The 18,592-nt window shown below is 41.5% G+C and overlaps 1 protein-coding gene across 5 annotated transcripts in view; it reads left to right on the forward strand.

The window, feature by feature from the left end:
* Nucleotides 1-18,592, forward strand: part of LOC144521381 (uncharacterized) — a 79,971-nt gene that overhangs the window by 49,563 nt on the left and 11,816 nt on the right. Inside the window, exon 9 of one of the 5 annotated variants that reach the window (XM_078255941.1) lies at nt 2,039-2,653. The exons of 2 other annotated variants lie outside the window; for them this stretch is intronic. In XM_078255941.1, the coding sequence (XP_078112067.1) occupies nt 2,039-2,653 (615 nt within the window). Of the gene's footprint in view, nt 1-1,514; nt 2,654-8,680; nt 9,054-18,592 lie in introns of those variants that run through there. 2 more of the 5 variants (XM_078255936.1, XM_078255937.1) reach the window with 2 other exon arrangements.

The raw sequence follows: 18,592 nt of genomic DNA on the forward strand, positions 1-18,592 counted from the left end.
TATACTAAATACATTTGTATATTTTATAATTACTTTATTGTCTCTGGGCCCCCTTATTTTGGATAAACGGATCTGTGTGCTTGAGAGGTCTTGAGCCTATCCCAAGTGGCGTTGTTGGAAAGTTTAGCTTCTCGAGCGTCATAGGACTTCAGCATCATCAACACCGGACTAGAGCCCGACCGATAAAGGATTTTTAAGGCCAATACCGATACAAATATTTGATGATTTAAAAATCCGATATTCCGATATATCAGCCGATATATATATATTTTTTTTAAATCCAGAAATGCAAAAAGAATTTGTTGTTGTTATTATTATTATTATTATTATTATTATTATTATTATCCTAACATTAGTTATTTGTAGTTATTTGAGTCCTCACTAACATAATATGATAATGCAGTTTAAAAATAGTTTGTTTTATTGTCTCAACAGAGGAACATCAAAATATATAAGTTCTGTCCGTTTTTATTAAAAAAAATTTAATATTCAATTATCAGAATCATTTGTCATTATAAATTATTCTGATGAATGAATATTTAAAAAAAAAAAAAAACGTGTTGTTGAACTTAAGAGGAATCCATACTTGCGCTGTTGCTGTAGGCAGCCAAGTTACTTTTTGATTTCTACGCATTGACGCAAATTATTTGTGTCGACGCATTTACGTAATCGATGACATCGACTACGTCGACGAATCGTCCCAGCCCTAATCATAATACTATTTCACATTGTAAAATTTTTATTTTGTAACCTTGTACATGTTTATGTGCTGCTGCGCGTCCCTGTGTGTGTAACAAGCATAGTGTGCGCGGGCTGTACACGAGCCTATGAGCATTTTACTAATGCGCTGATTAAATAACAATGAAATGCTGCGTTATTGACTTTAGACCAGGTTTTTGTTGGTCAATGGCGCGATCACTTTCCGCTGCCTCAGGATAGCAATATGCCCAGAATGCACCTGAACACACCTCCCTGTAAGACCAGCACGCTCATGGGCGCAGGTGCATTTGCTTTTTAAACAACGTGGGCGCTGGACGGGAAATTGACAACTGCATTGGTCTTAATCTAGCAAAGACACTTGGGTTGGGCTTTGTGCTGCACTGCGACGTGCCGGGTGCAAGATAGGACCCAGTTAGTTGAAAACTTGGTTTGGTTTCACACCTGGAAAAATCTGGTCTTCAGGGAGCACATTTGCTAAGCAACTGTGGGGGCGGCTGTAATAAAATGAAACAGACTATATAATAACATAATTAACAATAGTAATAGAAATAGTAGTAGAGTATCAGGCCACAACACAAGGTTGTACTGCCTTTTATATGGAAATATTGTACCCTAAGAATCAACATTCAGTTCTCCCAAGAACTTACTGAAACACTGTCCTCCATCCTTCATTTATCTGCAGAAGTAGTTTGTCTACACTTCAGTTGTTCATCAGCTGTACTCATTAGGAAAACGGTCCATCACATCATTAATGGTTATTCTCTATTTTATTATTATCATTCTGTTTCCTGCAGATGTTAATCAGCTGTTGGTGGTTAAAGAAGAGGTTCCCCCTGAGCAGCAGGAGTGTAGCTCCAGTGTGGACCAGGAAGAGCCAGAGCCCCCCCCACACGTTAAAGAGGAACAGGAGGAACTGTGGAGCAGTCAGGAGGGAGAGCAGCTTCAAGGGCTGGAGGAGGCTGATATGACCAAGTTCCCATTCACTCCTGTCCCTGTGAAGAGTGAAGATGATGAAGAGGAAGCTCAGTCCTCACAGCTTTATCAGAGACAAACTCAACACATGGACACAGAAGCTGATGGAGAGGACTGTGGAGGACCAGAACCAGCCTGGAACTCACATCCACTTTTACAACCAGAGACTGAAGACCAGACTGGAGACTCTTCTGAACCTGCGACTGATGACAGTCCTGATTGGAAGGAGACCAGAGAACCTCAGTCAGCTTTAAACTCTCTGAAACATGATTCAACATGTAAGAAAACATTGAGCTGCTCTGAGTGTGGGAGAAGATTTGGCACCAAGGCACACCTGAAGAGACACATGAGAACTCATACAGGAGAGAGGCCATTCATCTGCTCAGTGTGTAGGAAATCTTTTACACATAGTGGAGATTTACAGAGACACACAATAATCCACACAGGAGAGAAAACTTTCAGCTGCTCTGAGTGTGGGAGAAGATTTGGCCAAAGGGGACATCTGAAGACACACTTGAGAACTCATACAGGAGAAAAAGCTTTCAGCTGCTCAGTCTGTAAGAAATCGTTTACGCAGAGAGGCAGTGTAAAGGCACACATGAGAATCCACACAGGGGAGACGCCATTTAGTTGCTCTGAGTGTGGGAAAAGATTTAACCACAACTCAGGCTTGAAGAGACACTTGAGAACTCATACAGGAGAAAAACCTTTCAGCTGCTCAGTTTGTGATCAAAGATTTGGCTGCAGGACAAATCTGAAGAGACATTTGAGAACTCACACTGGAGAGAAAGCTTTCAGCTGCTCAGTCTGTAAGAAATCTTTTACACAGAGTGGAAATTTAAAATATCACATGAAACAACACACGGGAGAGGAAGCGTCTACTTCCTGTGTTAGTGACATCAGAAAGCAGCAGGAGTGGAGCTCCAGTGTGGACCAGCAGCAGCCAGAGAATCTCAGCAAGGTTGGAACTCTCTGAACCATAGAAATTAAATGGATAGAAAGGCCATTTCCTTTCAAATCAATGTAGCATAATGGTCAGAGTGGCAGCCATTTTTATGTGTACCATTGCTATGGTAACGTATAAACTTCAGCATAAGCCGACCTCCGGCGAGTCGCGGAGCTGAGGCAAAATGAGTCAAATTAACGTCATGCTTCATCCACACAAAGCACACTGCTATCGCCACGAGCAAGAGCTTTATTCGGCTCGTTTACTGTGAACGATGTGGCGAGTTGGTGACGTTAAGGCCGAGTTAGCAAGCTAATGTTAGCCAAATAACAAGTTGTTCTCCGGCTGGCTGGTTCCACCGTGCTGTCATGCTGCATCGGTTACAGAGAATGAGCTGAACAGTGGGCCGGGTGCAGTGACAGACTGGTATAAAAAAATGGCCCTGGCATTTGCAACACACCGGCCCAATTTTCAAACCACACCAACCTCACCCAAACATTGAGATAAAAAGCCAAAAAAAACATACAGAGAATGCAAAAATGTTTGAACCTACACTGAAAGGACACGCAGCACTAGAAGCCACAGTTGGTTCCTTTCTGGATCTCCCAATGGAAATTTGTGGAAACTTTGTGGTGCCTGGAGTGCGCTTCTCTGTTTTCTTTTCGGCGCAGTACTACTAACTGGAGAAAAGTAGTTTTATTTTTAACATTATTCTATCACCATAGACATTTACATCGATAGTCTGGTCAGGTGTACTGTGGAGTGGGTAAGTTTTTAGTGGCAGGCTAGCATATACCGTTGACTTGCGCCAGCCTAGCACCAGTGAACTCTGCAACTAGACTGGATGAAACATGTTAAACGGTATACACTGATAACACACTGGCTAACTTGGAAATGTAGTCTGGCTATCACCAGACCAAGCTCAATCTTTTAAGATTGAACATTATTCTGGGGAGTCTGCTCTGTATTTTCTCTGCACAAGAGGCGTGATCAACGGGCATAGTTCAAATGACTGTACGCAATTGGATAGTCCTTCAACCAATCAGTCTAAAGATCCGGGTGACGTAGCAGCGACAGCGGCATCAACGGATGGCTGCCATGGAGTGCTGCGCTTCGGTGGCCGGCTTGTTGAACATAAACCAAAAGCTGTTTGGTCGCTTCTCTATCATCATTGTGTTAGACCCGCCAATAGCGCGCCAAGTGGATAAGCCAGTTTGTGATTGGTTCCCGCAAATTTGTTACGGAAGCAGGATAGATAAACGTACAGGTTTCCAGCCTGAGCTGCAGGGAGAAATCAAATCGCCAGCAGATCGGGCTGAGTTTACCCAGTCTCTTGGAAATGAGTTCCCATGTCCAAAAATCTGAACCACCCCTTTAACAACATTTCACTGTAACCTCCCTGTGTTTCCTGCAAACTAAAAGTACTGACTATGAATAATCTGGTGCTCCTGTTGTATGGTGATTTATTGTATTAGCCTGTGTTGTGTATTGTTTTTTCTGTATCTCCAGCTACTCTGGCCTGTAAAATTCCAGATGTGAAAAGCTCTGGTTAACCTACATTGCACTGTAGGGCCCTGTAGGTAATAAGTAGGCCTAGCCTATAACAAATATAAAATCAGAAAAGATTTATTACATGCACACAACAGTTATGTTAAGACTAGCCTACTTAATCCCATTGTATTTGTTTTAATGATGTCACCTGGTTTAATTTGTGCAGCCTTATTGCCGTGATATGTGAGAGGAAGTGGATTTTATAGTAGGCTACTGCTTAACTAATCAAATAAAAATGATCGATCTCAGCAAACACTGTGTAGTGTGTAACATAACCTAACACCACCGAAACGGCGACCCTCTGTAAACGTTGCCAGGTTTTAATATGTTGTGTTAAGCTGTTCTTGTCTTTACTAAAAGCAAAACTAAATCACGAGGGAGCGATTTCACGTTTGGCTAACGTAACAGACGTGCTGTTATTACTGTTGCTGAACCGCCTTTAGCATACATTGCATTCATTACAAATTTAACTTTAAGTTAATCGTGTTTAAACTTCACCTGGGGAAACTGACTTCACCTTCAGAGGCTCGGAGGCAGCTCAGTCGCTCCAGTCTTTGCCGGGATGCAGGGCCACCACACCGCAGCAGACTCGCTGTTGGAACGCCGCTCTGCATTTTTGATGCAGGGACGTAGCAAAGTATTTAAAGCAAGGCAGCTTTATTTGTATAGCACATTTCAGCAACAGGGTAATGCAAAGTGCTTTACATAAAAACGATTAAAATACAAGAATAAAAGTTACAGTGCAGTGTATAAATGCTTGCTCTTGGGGGAATTACTAGAATTGTTGGGACTTTATAAATTATAGTGTGTGTGGTCTAGACCTACTCTATCTGTAAAGTGTCTCGAGATAACTCTTATGATTTGATACTATAAATAAAATTGAATTGAAATTGAATTAAGAAATTAAAGAGCAGTTAAAAACAGTTAAAATTATGAAAGCAGATAAAATACGATATTTTATGGTGCTAGTATGGGACAACGTATAAGCCGTTGCTCTATACCATTGATAATGGACAGTCTATGCTCTATACAATACAAATATGTTAAATATCTCCACATACGCGTCTTAAAATATTGATTGAAACGCTCCACTACACTTGCCTTTGTCTCGTTTGATGTAGAGAAATTATGTATTTTATATTGAGTCATCAATCTTTGAAAAACCTTATTATAGAACTCTTTTCCCTCGTCTGTTTGAAGTTTCATAGGCACCCTCCCCTGACACAATATTTCTTTAAAGGCACTTGTGACGGTGGGGCCAGATTTATCTTTACGACGTCTGACCCATGCATACTTAGAGAGCACATCGATACATGTTAATATATACCGAACATTGTCGTTTTCCGCAGAATATTCAGACATATCAACTAGATCGGCTTGAAACTGTTTATCAATACTATTAACTAAAACTCTATTCCTGGGGAAATGTCTCAACGCAGGTGTGTGCAGAGTATACGCGTCCTGATGCAACAGAAACTTTTTAACCGTGGGGATTGGCGGAGACATCCTAGTACATTCTTTAACTGCATTGCGCAACTTATGCACCCCACCTAACCCTCCTGGGTGTGCGGGGTCATAATATATGTTTCACATAACTCTCCTCATGTTTAGTCTAGGATACAAGTGATCACATCAGTTTTATGTCAACCTTTTTATTCTGTAACACACATGACATTTATGAGGACAGTGATACCCGTTCTATTACAGATAGTGTTTCGGCTAAATCAGCTACACCAATTTGACTGATTATGAATATGGTTAGCTTTTGTAAATCATACAATACATCACTACATTGTTTTTCTTTCACATACAAACTCACAGCATCTACAAGCATTGTGTACATTGTCAGTACGTGACATACTTTCAACATCTTGAAATTGTGTGTGACGCTAGTTAGTTATAACTGCACAAAATGTCTCCACAACACTCTCACGTGTTGTTAGCACTGATAACAACATTTGCATCAACTCAGACCAATGCGGCTTACTATACTGTCTTCTAACAAGATCCATCAGTTTTTCTAGCCTACACACATCAAGGCTACATCTTGTGTGTATCTACATTACACGTACTTTGGTACTTTTTAACATCATTCACATTGATGGCAATGGTTTGATCTAAAATACGGGATAACCGAGCTGTCACATATCTCTCACTGATAAGGTTACCCATTGCACGTAAACAGTTCCCCATAACCACACACTGTTATTTTTTCCTCTCATATAAGTCTCTCCAGCAGTCTCTAATCTCGCGAATTTCAGCCACTTTGAGGACGTCCTCACCAATCATAGAATCATACATTTCTCGTATTTTGACTGTGACATCTTCCACAGATTTCAACTTGTACAAAACAGTTTCGGCTACTCCATGGATTCTTGCACCATCGGCACGGAGATGTTTCATCGCCAGAAAGCGCTGTACTACAGGGATGAATTTATCCGTCAACAGTCTTTTCATAAGTTGCTCAAAATGTCTTGCATAGAAACCCTCTGGGATACTACCCAAACATTCGTGATGTTTCTGACTCGGATGGTTGATCTGACAACCATAACACACCTCCTGCCAGTAGTTGTAAAGTACAACGTTAAGCAGATGTAGAGATGCTGTTTTAACACTGTCTATAAACAATGCTGACACCAGACCGTCCGGTTGATCATCCCCCACAGTGTTTGAACAAACGTTGCCATCTGTCTGTTGTATGACATCAGACGATGGGGGAAAGAGTTGATATGCATAGTGGCGGTGACCTGATCTAAAGAGAGGGGGGTAGTGGAGGTGACATATGTGGCGGCGCCAGGAAGCGTTCGGGGGACATACATGATGATGATGATGATGGTGACGGTGATTGAGGAGATCCTGTTACAGTTGCCGGTGCAAATAAGCCATGTTGGATAGGAGGAGACTCCGGTGAATAACACCCCCACCCAAAGTGACCAGATTGCATGAAACAAAAGGCTTTTAAAGCACATAAACCACACCCTTTATGACGAATTGCCTACATAAACCTACCCCTAGCTTTTTAGCCGTTAATCATAGGTCCAACACCACGTTTTTAACACCTTCAGACATCTAAATAATGTACCGTCACACGCCCCCCCCTACGCAGGTACGCCCTCCCGCGATGACGTCCTCACCACGCACACAAGGTGTGCACGCAGATACACCAGCGAGAGGCGCACGCAGATACGGCTGATGACGCACCGCGATGACGACGCACCGCGATGACGACGCACGCAACGCGCGCACAGCTCCCCCCGCTCGCCGAATCGCCCCCACCCCTTGAAACCGATGCGCGTATCAGTCGCACGCACGCTCCCCCGCGTGCGTGTGTGATGGGCACACACACAGGTGCATGTACTATAACTACTGAGGCTGATAACGCCAAGTTCTCCTTCACTCCTGTCCCTGTGACGAGTGAAGATGACGAAGAGAAAGCTCAGTCCTCACCGCTTCATCAAAGACAAACGACAGAGAGATCCATCTTTCTGCCACAACGCAAGGTTGTACTGCCTTTTATATGGAAATATTGTACCCTAAGAATCAACATTCAGTTCTCCCAAGAACTTACTGAAACACTGTCCTCCATCCTTCATTTATCTGCAGAAGTAGTTTGTCTACACTTCAGTTGTTCATCAGCTGTACTCATTAGGAAAACGGTCCATCACATCATTAATGGTTATTCTCTATTTTATTATTATCATTGTTTTGAGTTTAGTTTGAGTGGTGGTTTGTTCTTCATTCTGTTTCCTGCAGATGTTAATCAGCTGTTGGTGGTTAAAGAAGAGGTTCCCCCTGAGCAGCAGGAAGGGCCAGAACCCCCACACACATTAAAGAGGAACAGGAGGAACTGTGGAGCAGACAGGAGGGAGAGCAGCTTCCTGGAGGACTGGAGGAGGCTGATATCACCAAGTTCCCATTCACTCCTGTCCCTGTGAAGAGTGAAGATGATGAAGAGGAAGCTCAGTCCTCACAGCTTCATCAAAGACAAACTCAACACATGGAAACAGAAGCTGATGGAGAGGACTGTGGAGGACCAGAACCAGCCAGGAACTCACATCCACATTCACTTTTACAACCAGAGACTGAAGACCAGACTGGAGACTCTTCTGAACCTGAGACTGATGACAGTGCTGATTGGAAGGAGACCAGAGAACCTCAGTCAGCTTTAAACTCTGTTAAACATGATTCAAGATGTAAGAAATCATTCAGCTGCTCTGAGTGTGGGAGACGATTTGGCTTCAAGTCAAATCTGAAGAAACACATGAGAACTCACACAGGAGAAAAAGCTTTCAGCTGCTTGGTTTGTAAGAAATCTTTTACACAGAGTGGAGATTTACAGAAACACATGATAATCCACACAGGAGAAAAACCTTTCAGCTGCTCAATTTGTGATAAAAGATTTGGCTTCAAGACACACCTGAGGTGTATCTTTTACACAAAGTGGAGATTTACAGAAACACATGATAATCCACACAGGAGAGAAGCCTTTTAGCTGCTCAGTCTGTAAAAAATCTTTTACATAGAGTGACAATGTATGGTCACACATGAGAACTCACACAGGTGAAAAACCTTTCACCTGTTTAGGTTGTAAGAAAACGTTTCTAATGTCTAGAAATGTATGGTTACACATGAGGACACACAGGAGAAAAGCCTTTCAGCTGCAGTGTTTGTAACACAAGATTTGCCGGGCGTTCTGAAGTCAAAACATATAAATGTGTTGGTCCGATGGAAACAGAAGCTGATGGAGAGGACTGTGGAGGACCAGAACCAGCCAGGAACTCACATCCACATCCACTTTTACAACCAGAGACTGAAGACCAGACTGGAGACTCTTCTGAACCTGAGACTGATGACATGGATTAATGTTTGTGCCTTTAAGTCCTAGCAAAACTTTTCAAGTATCAAACAAAAATCTATATGTACCAACATCTAGATAGAAGACATTATATTGTGTGGTAGGAAAAAGTACACTCTTATTTTAAATATTTTATTAGATGTTTTGTTTTGTAATGTCTGTCATATAATCAATTATAATCAAGAAATCAGACAAATGTAACCACCTGATATTTTATAGGGCCCACACATATATTCACTTATTTCTAAGTAACGTATGTTTAGCAAGATTCACTATTAATCATGTATCAATATGGGAGTTTATTCAATACACATTGGGTTCATGTTTTAATTTTGTGTATCATGTTTAAGCAAAATTTAGGCCCAGCAGTGTCGGAGAGGAGACTTTTCTCTCAGTGTCAGGGAGACAGGAAGTGCAGGTTGAAAGCTATCTTTAGTTTAAACAAGAGAGATGTGAGGGAGGTAGCATAGGGAAGTTAGCCTAGCATGGTGTTTCCTGTCAGGGAGCGGAGGAGTTTTCTCTTTGAAGCAAAGCTGAGATGGACATATTATGATCTAAAACTATAAAAACTTACTTGTGCATTGCTATGTTCCAAGGTAATATGATCAGTGACACCAAAATGATTAAGGTCTTTTGACATGTATAGTGTCTCCTATGCCACTAATTAGGCCATGGTAAAACTAATAAAGTAAAGAAATACAGTATAATAGTTTGATATGACCAGTGTGGTACACCAGAACATGCTCAGTACCCTCCAGGATGAAATAAAGTGAAATCATTTGAAGTAAACCATCTGTTGACTAGCATGTACGTTAGTAGTTATTGTCTGGGTCACAACGACCTAGGTGTACTTAAGTAAAGGAAGATGAGAGGACTGTTAGAATTAAAATTATCACCAGTTCAGGTCCATCTAAAGATGTAATGAACATGAGGTAACTGTGGGCGTGAATGTGTCCAACTGACACCGCCCAAAACGCTGTATAAGAAGAGAGTCATATGAAACTTAGATTCAGTTGGTAACGTTAGACCAGCGGCGGTGGGTCAGCGGACCGCTAACATTAGACCCAGCGGCAGTGGGTCACTGGACCGCTAACGTTATACCCAGTGACAACGGGTAAGCAGACAGCTAACGTTAGACCCAACGGCAGTGGGTCAGCGGGCCAATAACATTAGACCCAGCGGGAGTGGGTCAGCGGACCGCTAACGTTACACCCAGTGGCAGTGGGTCAGCGGACAGCTAACGTTAGACCCAGCGGCAGTGGGTCAGCGGACCGCTAACGTTAGACCCAGCGGCAGTGGGTCAGCGGACCGCTAACGTTAGACCCAGCGGCAGTAGGAAGGCTGCTCCTCGCCTATAGCTCCTTGATGCTCACTCTTTCGATGCTCGCTCCTCGGGGCAGAAATAAGAACTTTGAGACGGCTTTCACAGAGGAGGTATGGTACAACTTCCGGTTCAGCTGAGGACCGAGGAGTCGAAGAGCTATCAAATAAGGAACATGCTGCAGCCACAGTCCCATCGAGCAACGTTACAGGCTGAAAATGTCAAATTTTAAGGGAAATGTGGACGGTGCAACAAGGCAGGCCTGTTTGGTTCTTTCGGGGAATGATTGTAAAGATTTACAAAGAATATGTTTAGGGCATTTCCTCTCTAACTGGGATATTTTGGGACCGATTGGTGGGATTGCTGTGGACGAAGTACACACAGAGATACACTGGTAAGAGCCAATGAGGTTTAACTATGTATCCAGCTAATTTAAATAGCTCACGTTACTGTGTTGTGTCAACAGTTAACTTCATTTAATATTGTATGTGGCGCGTTCCTTCCTGAGACTATTTAGCAGAGCCACCGTCGCTGCATCCAGAGATTAGCGCCGCCCAAGACGACTGTGATTGCTTTAAAGAAATGCAAACAACCCAGAAAGGTTATTTATTCTATCCCAGAATGCACCTGTGACGATTGTGCGACTTTTTTAAATGTCTGTACCTTTTACCAGAGACAGTTTACAACCGAGACGCCCCAACTCAGAGTAGTTTCCTGTCTCTGTGTCCCATGGGCTCCGCCAGCGGGACGTCCTGAGTGTGTTGATTCCAACGGCAGAAGTTGGAATCCTCTATAAAGACTTGTGTGCAATAAACCCCAAAACTGGAAGTGCAATAACAATGTGTATATAGTGCCACCTCATTGTGTTTATTTTAGGGCTGTCAGCATTCATTTTTTTTAATTGCATGCTGCCATTTATTAATTTATTTTCACCTCACTCAGCTTCGCGTCATGCATACTATTTTGACCCTATGCCGCATTTCGCCATACTTCCTCGTAACAACACATCTGATGCTGATGCAGGCTGCAGGCATGATGGAGAAAGACCGCAGCAACGAAATTCTGAATTCTTCTTATTTTCCAAAACTTCCGAACAGGTCGAAAGCCATATGCACATTGTGTAAAGCCAAATTAAAATATCACCGAAGCACGTCAAGCTTGAGCTACCACCTACGAGCTAAGCATAGTAGTACAGTTAACGTGACTCAGGTTGATGCTAGCGGGCTCAGGCAAAGCACCATTTTGGACAGTGCTACTTGCCGACCTGCGGATGAAACCAACTCCAAAAAAATGACTACAGCTCTTGCAAAATGGGTGGCAACTAACTGCACACCTGTCAGCATCGTAGAAGACTCGGGTCTTAAAGACTACAGTTGGCATGTTCTGACCCGTCTTACACATTGCCGTTGAGGGGGACAGTAGTTTCACGCATACACAGCCTGTACGACATGGAGAAAGCAGCCAAACTGGAAGTGCTGCAAAGTGATGCAAGGTGATCACTGGACGTCAGTGAGTAATCAACATTATTTAGGAGTTACTGCACACTATATTGACTCTAGATTCAAATGTGTGACTAGATTCACACATTTTTCTTTTGTTTATAGTAAATAAATAAATAATAAACAAATACAAATCTTAAAATCAAGTTCATAAAGTCACTTTCTTTGCATTAATTTAATTCCCTATCAAGATACACTGGTACGAATTGCTTTCCATTGTTAATATGTACTTAAAAACTTCTGAAATGCAAGATAATAGAATTTTAATTATGTGATAAAACATTAACTATAGAAATTCAGCGATTAATCGCAATTAAAAAAAGTAATCGTTTGACAGACCTAGTTTATTTATCTTGATTGTTATATTTTACTATTTAGCCCTTGTGTTGTCTTCCCGTCGCCCATGCAACTTGTCCTCCCAGGTCAAAATAAAAAAAGTAACCTTTTTTTAGACACTTTTTTCAGCCCTTTTTTCCACTCCCACCGGATTCACCACTAACATCAACTTATTACCACTAGTTTTACACTTATTTTTGGAATTCATACTCAATAAACTTCATTTATATGTAATTATACCTAATTTTTCAGTTAAAAAAAGCTGCAATTATGAATTATTTTGACAAATAGTTACAATTTAGTGGATAATCATGAGTTTAGTCAGAATACTGTTTTGAAACCATTTAATTTTTTTTCCAAATGCTATAAAAGATTTTAATATAACAACCAAAATTCCTCATCCTTAACTTTACTTGCAAAGAGCGTTGTATTGAACCATCCGTGTTATTTTGGGGCAATTTTCTTGAAAGAAACCCAAAATTTTTGATGTAGAAACTTTGAAAACTGGTCAAATTTGACCCAAGGCCTCCTTCTGTTTTGTCTGTAAAGTATAAATTATCATCTCATTCTGTGTTAAATCTTCTTAGCCAACTTCATTCCAACCTATTACCACTAGTGTTACACTTATTTCTGGAATTCATGGTCAATAAGTAAGGGATAATGTAGAGCGAGGCGGTTTCAGGTTGATTCAAGACCCGATCACCCTGTCGGGGTTGTATTCGCTATAACAACCGCCTCGCTCTACATTATCCGGCTTATTACATGGCTACTTACCAAATAAATCAATAATTTGACACAAAATACATGTCAAATTACGGTCTACGGTTGGAATCCTGCGTCCATAGCAACGTAAACTCTGTAGCTGTTTAATGCAACCCTTCGTCTATTACTCAACAGCACCTAACGGGCTGTGGTAGTAGCCGTATATTTGATGGGGTGCTGCCATGGTGGACAAATTACCCAGCTACTGTTTTAATCACTGCAGGAATTGACACAACATTAGCTGACGCGTTGTAGTGAGCTAGCGGGCTATCGGCTGCTCTAATTCCATGTCTAATTCACATTAAACTGAACATTTCCGTTGATGGTGAAGTGAGACATGGTAAATGGCTTCTTTGGGAATATTTATGTTGACATTTATGTCCTCATTCATATTGTTTCCTTTTTGTACAGCCGCTGCATGTTGACACACCTGTAACGTAAACATGTTGCAATGTAAGCTAACTAATTGGCGTTGTTGTCCCTATGGCTGTTACTGCGTAGCGATCATAGACTGTATATAAAGATGTAGCGATAGACGCTCACCAGATCTGCTGTCATTGCTTGCATTGGAGGACAGAAGTTGCTCCATGTTTCCCCACTTTTTGCCACAGCTGATAAATTATCCAGACTTCTTTCAGCGGATTGATTGATAGCTGTCCTCCAGAGTGAACAGAACTGCATCCATGGCAACGCCCTGCTATGCATGGCAACGGTGTGTTATACTTAGCAACGGTCTGTTATCAAGAAAATAGCAGACCGCATTCTACATTAGAATTCAACCAAGCCATGTAATAAACCTCAATTAATAATTAATTAATATTAACTTATACCTACTCTCTGAGTTTAAAAAAACACACAAATTTTTGAATTATTTTGACTAACAATTAAAATCAGAGGATGTGGAGTGGATCACAGACTGGTATATGTCAACGTTTAGTCAGAAAACAGTTTGAAACCATTGCAATTTCTTTTCAAATGCTATGAAGTTGAATAAAACCCCTACAATTCAATGAGAGTAATGATCCAATCCTTCATTTTACTTGCAAAGAGCGTTGTATGGAACCATCCATGTTATTTTTTATATGTGTATATATATATATCTTGTATAAGAAACTTATAAATTTTCTGATGTAGAAACTTTGAAAACTGGGTCAAATTTGACCCAAGGCCTCCTTCTGTTTTGTCTGTAAAGTATAAATTATCATCTCATTCTGTGTTAAATCTTCTTAGCCAACTTCATTCCAACCTATTACCACTAGTGTTACACTTATTTCTGGAATTCATGGTCAATAAGTAAGGGATAATGTAGAGCGAGGCGGTTTCAGGTTGATTCAAGACCCGATCACCCTGTCGGGGTTGTATTCGCTATAACAACCGCCTCGCTCTACATTATCCGGCTTATTACATGGCTACTTACCAAATAAATCAATAATTTGACACAAAATACATGTCAAATTACGGTCTACGGTTGGAATCCTGCGTCCATAGCAACGTAAACTCTGTAGCTGTTTAATGCAACCCTTCGTCTATTACTCAACAGCACCTAACGGGCTGTGGTAGTAGCCGTATATTTGATGGGGTGCTGCCGTGGTGGACAAATTACCCAGCTACTGTTTTAATCACTGCAGGAATTGACACAACATTAGCTGACGCGTTGTAGTGAGCTAGCGGGCTATCGGCTGCTCTAATTCCATGTCTAATTCACATTAAACTGAACATTTCCGTTGATGGTGAAGTGAGACATGGTAAATGGCTTCTTTGGGAATATTTATGTTGACATTTATGTCCTCATTCATATTGTTTCCTTTTTGTACAGCCGCTGCATGTTGACACACCTGTAACGTAAACATGTTGCAATGTAAGCTAACTAATTGGCGTTGTTGTCCCTATGGCTGTTACTGCGTAGCGATCATAGACTGTATATAAAGATGTAGCGATAGACGCTCACCAGATCTGCTGTCATTGCTTGCATTGGAGGACAGAAGTTGCTCCATGTTTCCCCACTTTTTGCCACAGCTGATAAATTATCCAGACTTCTTTCAGCGGATTGATTGATAGCTGTCCTCCAGAGTGAACAGAACTGCGTCCATGGCAACGCCCTGCTATGCTTGGCAACGGTGTGTTATACTTAGCAACGGTCTGTTATCAAGAAAATAGCAGACCGCATTCTACATTAGAATTCAACCAAGCCATGTAATAAACCTCAATTAATAATTAATTAATATTAACTTATACCTACTCTCTGAGTTTAAAAAAAACACACAAATTTTGAATTATTTTGACTAACAATTAAAATCAGAGGATGTGGAGTGGATCACAGACTGGTATATGTCAACGTTTAGTCAGAAAACAGTTTGAAACCATTGCAATTTCTTTTCAAATGCTATGAAGTTGAATAAAACCCCTACAATTCAATGAGAGTAATGATCCAATCCTTCATTTTACTTGCAAAAAGCGTTGTATGGAACCATCCATGTTATTTTTATATTTATATATATATATATATTTTTTTTTAAGTAACTTATATTTCTGATACAGAAACATTGAAAACGGGTCAAATTTGACCCGAGGACAACAGGAGGGTTAATAGGAAGTTACAGTGAACCATAGAGCTTTTATTGTCTTCTGAACACATTCAGAAGACAACGGAATAACTGTTAAACACATTTATTTCGGATCAGAGCGCCAGCTGATTTAACACATAAGACTCCAGGATTAATCTTAGCCCGGCTGTTAGCCCGGCTGTTAGCCCGGCTGTTAGCCCGGCTGTTAGCCCGGCTGTTAGCCCGGCTGTTAGCCCGGCTGTTAGCCCGGCTGTTAGCCCGGCTGTTAGCCTACTCTGGAGCAGGCTAGCTGCAAAGAATAAATCGCCATGGTTACTTGTCTGGGTTTAATTCAACCTGCTTTTGTGCAACCAAGTCAAAGCTAAATTCATCCAGGATAACTTGAATATCCCGGATTAATCCCTTATCCTGGTTTTGTGCAACAGGCCCCCGATGTAAAAGCACCGCCTACTGACCAATCAATATTCGATTGATAACGGCGTCACCGTTCTTAGAAGATCCGGTGGAGCTCGGTGCGCGGAGAGAGAGAGAGGCGCACTCATAAAAGTTCAAACATTTAGAGACCGACAACCCCGTTAACATTCCCTGATGGGTATCTTTATGAAATATATTGATTTTCAGCGCAGATAATTACGTATAGGCTATTTGTCGGCTTCTTGAGCCGTGTGTTGCCAATGCCACACATTTATGTTTTTATATTTTTTATTTGCTCCCATGATCGCTTCCCACTGCCAGGGTTGCAACTGAAATAATAGGCTACAGCAACGACAGTTTATGGAAAGCACAAGTGCAATTATGGTCAGATCTTGTGCCTGACTGATGGGGAAGTGAAATTGATGAGCGTTGTGATTTACACATAACAGCATCAGCTATTTTTTGCCAGCTTTCCTTCCTGTTTTAGGAAGCAGAGACTGTATTGCTTTTTGCCTGTAAAACCTGACTGTGTCTGTGTTCTTCATATTTACATAGAATTATAGTTTGCTCTTATGTAAAATATACGGCTGTGGTAGATGTTTGCGATTGGTGGTGCTGTGCAAACACCGCCTCTTTTATGTGAACTTGCGCGTCGCTGGATTGGGAAACCCTGAGTTGATTGAACTAGTTGTTAACCACCGTCGTGACACAGCTTATGCGGGACCGCGGTTGTTAGGTTAGGTGAAGCCGGGTAACTGAAAGAAATCCAGGACTGTTGATCTGGATTCGTAGTACAGGCCTCTGTGGGACACGTTTACATCTGAAATATATAGAAATATATAAAAGCTATGTGTGTATACATGGATATAGAAGATATGTGTGTATACATGGATATAGAAGCTGTTTCCATGGCTGGTAAAAGGGAATATTCCACTGATACAATGTATGTCTTTTGCAACAAAACTGAAAATCTTTGAGCAACAAAACTAAACGGAAGAAAAAAAAGATTTTAAAAACAACAATAATGTGTCCAAAAAACAAAATAAGTAGAAAAAAAGTGACAATAGTTGAAAACAACAACAAATCTAGAAAAAGAGACAAAAACGTCAAAATAAGTGACAAAAACTTGGTGAAAAAAGCCAAAAATGTTGGAAATATCTAAAAATATCCATGCGGAAAAACAACAGAAACAGCTGAAATCTTCCGTAGGGCATTATTAATCCTGCACACAAAACTCATTAACTGACATAACAAACGACAAACAAAGTCTGTAAGTAGGCTTGTGTGTGTGTGTGTGTGTGTGTGTGTGTGTGTGTGTGTGTGTGTGTGTGTGTGTGTGTGTGTGGCTGTGGTGTGTGCATGTCCTTGCACATGTAAGGGAGTTAATGTTGGCCAGCAGATGAAGTGCTCCTGTTCTTTTGGCTTGCCGATTTCTGGTTCTTTGTTGACTGGGGCCGGCGTCATCTTGGGGACGGCGTGGGCATAGTTTACCCAAACTTTTGATTGCCTACAATCAAAAGTTTAGAAAATGTATTCAGCCAATGGAAAAAATAGCACAGAAAATACCAGTAGCGTTTCTAACTTGTGATTGGGTGGGCGGCCTAAAGCCCACCTCCACCCCATCTTCTGGGCGTGTTCGGGCCATAGAGCTCAACAGTGTGGTTCCGGAAGTAAAAACCCTGTTTATGTTCTCCAAAAGGATTTAGATCATCAGCCATAACGCCTAAACCGTCCGAGGTAGACTGACCCAGAGCTACGAGGTTGTGAAATATAAGTTTCTGCTCCTGTAGAAGTTAGAAGTCTGTATGAAATCAACCTGGTTTTAAGAAAAACATGTTTTCTCCACGATCTTATGGAGAAAAACTACAGTACCCACAATCCTAAGCGTAACAGCAACGTCTCTGATTGTTTCCCGTACCTGCGAAACTGCGACCGTCTAGAGCGAGCTTCTACCACTGAAGTCTCTGATAGTTTCTGTAATCACTCTTGTACCTTTTGCCTTTTTCGCTGTTTTCAAAATGTTTTTTTGCGCCAAATCAAATGTGTTATGCTAATAGCTAATAGTTATGCTAACTATTTATCTTGTAGCTGGTTGGCTCGGTTCCAGACTTAAAACTCTTTGTATCCGCAATTTTCGAAACATCAATGAAACAATTGAACTTGATATTGCCATATAATCAGAGCAACAACATAAGCCTAACGCCAGAAACACACAGCATGCTGAAGCGCCGTGAATAGCCGCGAAGCACGTGCGAGGCGGAGCTGTTTTCATTTCAGCGCCCATGTTATCCAATCTGTCCGTCAATACCGGCTGCGATCAGACACGGAGCGCGCCGCAGCAATCGTTTCAGCGTGTCCTTTATTTCTTCCGCAAGCTGCGAGCGAATGTGTCAAGCTAGGCAGGTAATCACATACAGGAAAGCCGCAGTGCAGTGTGTGTGTGGCTGTGTGTGTGACACTGTTTCTGCCACCTTGTACGTGAACTATCATGCAGCACGTGTGTGCCGAAGACAACGAGTGGATTATTATACATCCGTTCCCTGGATGTATGATAATAACGGTCGGCTCATTGTCCAAATGCTCTCCCATTGTTTTTAAGTTCATATGCGTAGGCGGTGCGCAAAAACAGTTAGGCACTGCTCCTAAGCCGTA

Source organism: Sander vitreus, chromosome 7, assembly GCF_031162955.1.
Source record: "Sander vitreus isolate 19-12246 chromosome 7, sanVit1, whole genome shotgun sequence".
Classification (NCBI taxonomy): Eukaryota; Metazoa; Chordata; class Actinopteri; order Perciformes; family Percidae; genus Sander; species Sander vitreus.